Source organism: Protobothrops mucrosquamatus, unplaced genomic scaffold, assembly GCF_001527695.2.
Source record: "Protobothrops mucrosquamatus isolate PMUCROS unplaced genomic scaffold, P.Mucros_1.0 scaffold_273, whole genome shotgun sequence".
In the NCBI taxonomy this organism is placed as follows: Eukaryota; Metazoa; Chordata; class Lepidosauria; order Squamata; family Viperidae; genus Protobothrops; species Protobothrops mucrosquamatus.
Window position 1 is genome coordinate 9,026 of NW_015386349.1, and position 4,846 is coordinate 13,871.

At 41.8% G+C, this 4,846-nt stretch overlaps 1 protein-coding gene across 1 annotated transcript in view; it reads left to right on the plus strand.

The window, feature by feature from the left end:
* NFYC (nuclear transcription factor Y subunit gamma) overlaps positions 1 to 4,846 on the plus strand; it is a gene marked incomplete at its 5' end in the record, with an annotated part of 34,379 nt that overhangs the window by 8,858 nt on the left and 20,675 nt on the right. Inside the window, 2 exons of the mRNA XM_015831682.1 lie at positions 1,142 to 1,213; positions 4,188 to 4,301. Coding sequence (XP_015687168.1) covers positions 1,142 to 1,213; positions 4,188 to 4,301 — 186 coding nt within the window. The remainder of the gene's footprint in view (positions 1 to 1,141; positions 1,214 to 4,187; positions 4,302 to 4,846) is intronic.

Consider the following 4,846-nt stretch of genomic DNA (forward strand, 5'->3'; position numbering starts at 1 on the left):
ATAGCTTGAGTTTTCTATGTCTCTTTAAAATGCCCAGCACGCTAATATGACCTTCCCTACCTATTAATTTTTACGGAAGTGGTCCTCGTTAAAAATGGAGATGATAAAGAACCAAGCTCTTCCTTCTGTGGCACTCTTGTATGTTTTCACCGCTAGAGGTGAAGGACAAGAGTGGCTACCAATACAAGGTGGGAAGACCGGCTTTTAATCCCCTCTTGCTTTTCATCTTTCCTCCTGCAAAAAGAACAGGCAAAGCTGAACCTAAGCTGAGCTCCAAGTGGCAAATATCCCTCCGAACCTGTTATCCCTCCATTTAGCTATCCAGGGATTGGTTTAAAGAGGGAACTGAACTGTATTTGTATTTTGACTCTGATCTATTTATGCTACTTAACTGAGGTTTCTGCATTTTGAGTTGCCACAGTCGGAAGGAACGGGATAGCCTACATGCCAATTACCTTGGTAATTATCAGCAAAAAAGCAGTTGCTTTTTCTGTGTGCCCAATATTTATTTCCCCACAGACTTTTGGAATGGTTTTTTTGTCTTCTTCTAACATTTAAGGAAAAATGGGCAGCCTGTTATTTGTTCAAGCACGGTTGACTCTGTGGTATCAGACCTTGGGTTATGCCGCATATTTTCGTTCTGGGAAGAGAGAAAGATTGAAATTTTAATGGCACTGATCTGTCTGTGAGACATGAAGGTTCCTGAGCTGGTACAGAGACTGGAAGGTTATGGAGTTTACCTAATTTGGGAAAAGAATGGCAAAGAATTGTCAAGAGAAGTTTGTTTAATTGGATGGTGGCCAACGTACATTTTAATAGATTTCAATGCAAAACAGACTTTGGGTTTGAACATCCATGGAAACCATTACCAATCTATCTGGTTGTATATTTACCCAAGCATCTCTGGAGAGTTTGATGGTGTTGCAGCAAATCATACTTTTCTGTACAGTCCTGAGGTCTCCTTGTAACAATGGATCACTAATGAAAAAGATTAGGAACAGCAACACATGAGACTTCGTCATATCTAGGGAAGATTTGTGCAAGATCCTGCACCATAACAGTTGGATAGCTGCCCTCCTCCTTTACTGATTGCGGGTTTGGGGGAATAATGTCAGATTTCCTCTTATGTTACTCTCTGCAGAAAGACTTCAGAGTCCAGGAGCTCCCATTGGCACGCATTAAGAAGATCATGAAACTAGATGAAGACGTGAAGGTAACATTTCTGGCAACTTTTTTTTTTAAAAAAATATAAAGCCCTAAAATTTGTTCTAAGCATATTTGACTTCCCTGCATGCTTCCTCGGAGGCTGTCTTTTTATTAACCTTGTGAACTCTCAAGCTTCCTCCTTCCGTTATATATTCAAGATGGACAGTATTTAATATTTATTTGATACGTATATGTAGGGATGTGGGTCTATATATAGGTTGTTCATAGTATGTTTAGGTGTGCGTCATGTATGTGTTTCACTTTGAGAGTGGACAAATAAATTTCATTTTTGATGTGTGCCGTTGTGCCCACAGTAAAAAAATGACAATAAAGGTTATCTTATCTTTTCAAATTAGAAGCTAAACACAGACTGACGTGGAGTCGAACGGAAACTTAAGATGCAGCATAGGCTGCTGTGCTGATACTGGCACGAGAGACATCATGGCAAATGAGGGTGGGCAATGGCAGCTGCGGGGGCGGGAGATAGGTGGGGTACCAAGTGAGGATTATATTTTGGTTTGAAGAGGGTGACTTTCCATTTTAAAGTTGTTTGTCCATTTTTTACTTTTCCAGTTTGGTTTTTCACTTGTTTCCTGGAAAGGACCGAACTGCTTTCTTTTTATTTTCTCTTTCTCTCTCTCTCTCTCTCTCTCTTTTCATATATGTGTTTTTGCAATGTAGCTGAAAAGCAGTGTGGTGTGCTAAGCGGATATGCTATCGTTGTATGCTATTAAAACTGGAACTATGGAACTATGAGCATTGTTTAAATCATAACTTTGTGGCACATCTGAGAAATTGCTCGATCGAGCAGAAGCGCCACTAGTCCTTACAAGCGCCAGTACTGGTGAGGTCCCCTAAGAAGTCTACAATAAGGGCATTCTGTTCCCAGCAACTGACATTCCATAGTAAACAAGTTTCTAATTGCAGCTTGCCCTTGATACTCATTTCTGAATATAAGTGAACTTCTTTTAAACCTTCTCGTGTCCATCCCACCTTGTAAAAGGCACAACGATCTTATGTTTTAACCTGTAACAGCAAACTTAGTCCCGTTTTCCTTTCTTCTCTTGCTCTCTCTCCCTTTCTCTCTTCTTCCCCCCTCCCATTCTTAGTATCAAGATTAGGTTCCTCCAGGCTGACTGTAGTTCTCACAGGATGGGAATGGGGTCAGTGAAACTGACACCCTTGCAAAGGTGAAAACTCTCATTGGTTGGAGCAGGGCACTTTTCAAATTGTTCCAGTTGATAAAAACAGATTCACCTGACAGACACATTTGATAGTGGTGGGGTTGGGGTTTTTTTGACCTTGGTCTCCGTGCCCCTCTTAACTTTCTTTGCAGATGACCTGTGGTTCATTGGGATAATTTCTCCTCTTTTATGCAGACATTGAATCTGGTTACATGGACCATTGTTCAGGCTTGCAGTAGAAGGTGTAGTTTCTCTTCCTCAACAGGCTAAAGATGGGAAACTGAGTGTTGTTTTTGCCCTACTCCTTTTTGAGAATTGGCCAGGTTTTGTATGTAGACTTGGCTGTCTGGGAAGTAAGCTGTGCGTGAAATATTGTTCCATTTCTAAGGAATTACACATTGAATCCGGATTGATTTCAAAGGCTGCACATGTTTAATGTCTACCCTGCAGTGCAAAGCTAGAATTCTTCAAAGAGGTTCCTGAAAACAGGTTTCTTAAAATACCAGATGAGATTATTTTCACTTCCATCTGAAAACTCAAGGGATCAACGTTTAGTCCATTATTTCATTAAAAGTATTTTGTTTAAAAGGTTTCGTGACCACTTAAAAATAATGGACAGCAGACCTTTTTTTTTTTTAATGAGAATACATATAAACTCTTAGATGCTTGGTGCAATCTTCGAAGGAACTTTACTCACTAGAGAAAATGCTTCTTCTGAAAAGCATCTGAAAACAAGGTTCACCATGCTTTAGAATGCCGAGCGATGGTATTATGTCATCAGTATATTTCACTGATTAAAATTCCAGGATCAAGATGCTTTTATATGACGGCATTTATTTGTTATTTGGACCGTACTCGGGATCGTAGCCTGAGAACAACAGGAAGTTCACTGAGGCTAGCAATGCAGTCAAAATCAAAAAGAGACATTTCCTGTGTGAGAGAGGAAGCTGGCTAGTCTTTGCCAAAGGCTTGGAACATGCCATGTTTGTTCTTATTCGGAAATTGTAGAGAATATTTGTAGCTTGGATTGTAGATTTAGGCAGAGGTTTGTCCTCTGAGGTTGTTGCTTGGCTCCTGGACGTTTCATTACCAAACAAGGTAACAGTCACAAGACTAATTGACCACCTAGGATGGATCTGCAACCTTGACAACTTTAAGACTTGTGGACGTCAGCTCCCAGAATTCCTCAGCCAGCATAGCTGGCTGAGGAATTCTGGGAGCTGACGTCCACAAGTCTTAAAGTTGTCAAGGTTGCAAACTTCTGCCTTGTACTTCTGCCTTGTACTTACTTATTTTGCTATGTGCTTGTTCTTAAATGGCAAGACACAATTGTCATTTTCCTGGGCTTGAGCTGAGGCCCCAGAGGTGAAGCCCTTTCATATTTGCATCCTTGATATTTAAAAGCTTGAATTCTCTGGCTGGGAAATGGCATGTTTCAACCCTAACATATCTGACCGGGTGGTTAAAACCTGGGGAATTTCAGGTAACGATTTCAATTAATCCCAAACAATCAGCAAGTCGCCTCGAACGAGCCTCTAATTCTGTCTGGGTTTGACCTTTTGGGGTTGCTGTGAGGACCAAAGGGATAACTTTCCCTACCCATCATTCTGATCTTCTTGGAAGGTAAAGTTTCTTATTTATAGGTTATTTTCCAGGATAAGTAAGTCGTAATAGCTCTCGCTCATCCCAAAGAAAGCTTTGCTTTTTTTTTTTTAGGGTGGGGGGGGAGAATACAGGGTCCCGCAGTTGTCTTGTTTTACTACAGTCAGTAGGCTAAATGCCCCTTCATTTCTGTAGATGATCAGCGCAGAAGCTCCGGTTCTGTTCGCCAAGGCTGCTCAGATATTCATCACGGAGTTGACACTACGAGCCTGGATACACACAGAAGACAACAAACGCAGGACTTTGCAGGTAAAAGGACTGCTTACCACCCTGACGTTATGCTGTTGTCTTTACTTTTTGCCTGCTCCTGCTTTGGGGGTGGGAGCCTAGATCAAAGCAAGACTAGATTGAAGCAAGGCTTTTACTAGTCAGTCTCGGAATGCAAATGCTTGATGATAGCATCTCCCCTGCAAAGCCAGTTGACAGTAAAAAGCATCAAGCAGGAACTTAACTCGTCGTCCTCCAGTTTCTATTTCTAGGTCTCTGCAGACACAGATCCAGCATCCCATGGGGGGGGGAGGATGGAGCAGTGGGTGACCAACTATGTCCTTTTTGAGCATTGGCTTCAGTATTCATTTAGAGGCACATTTGAAACAAACACTGAATTGCTGTAGAACAGGCCATTTGTATCAGAAAGAGTATTCCGTTTCCCCCCCCTCTCTCTCCTTCTCTCTCTCTCTCTCTCTCCCTCTCTCTCTCCCTCTCTCTCTCTCCTTCTCTCTCTCTCCCCCTCTCCTCTCTCTCTCTCCTTCTCTCTCTCCCTCTCCTTCTCTCTCTCTCTCCTTCTCTCTCTC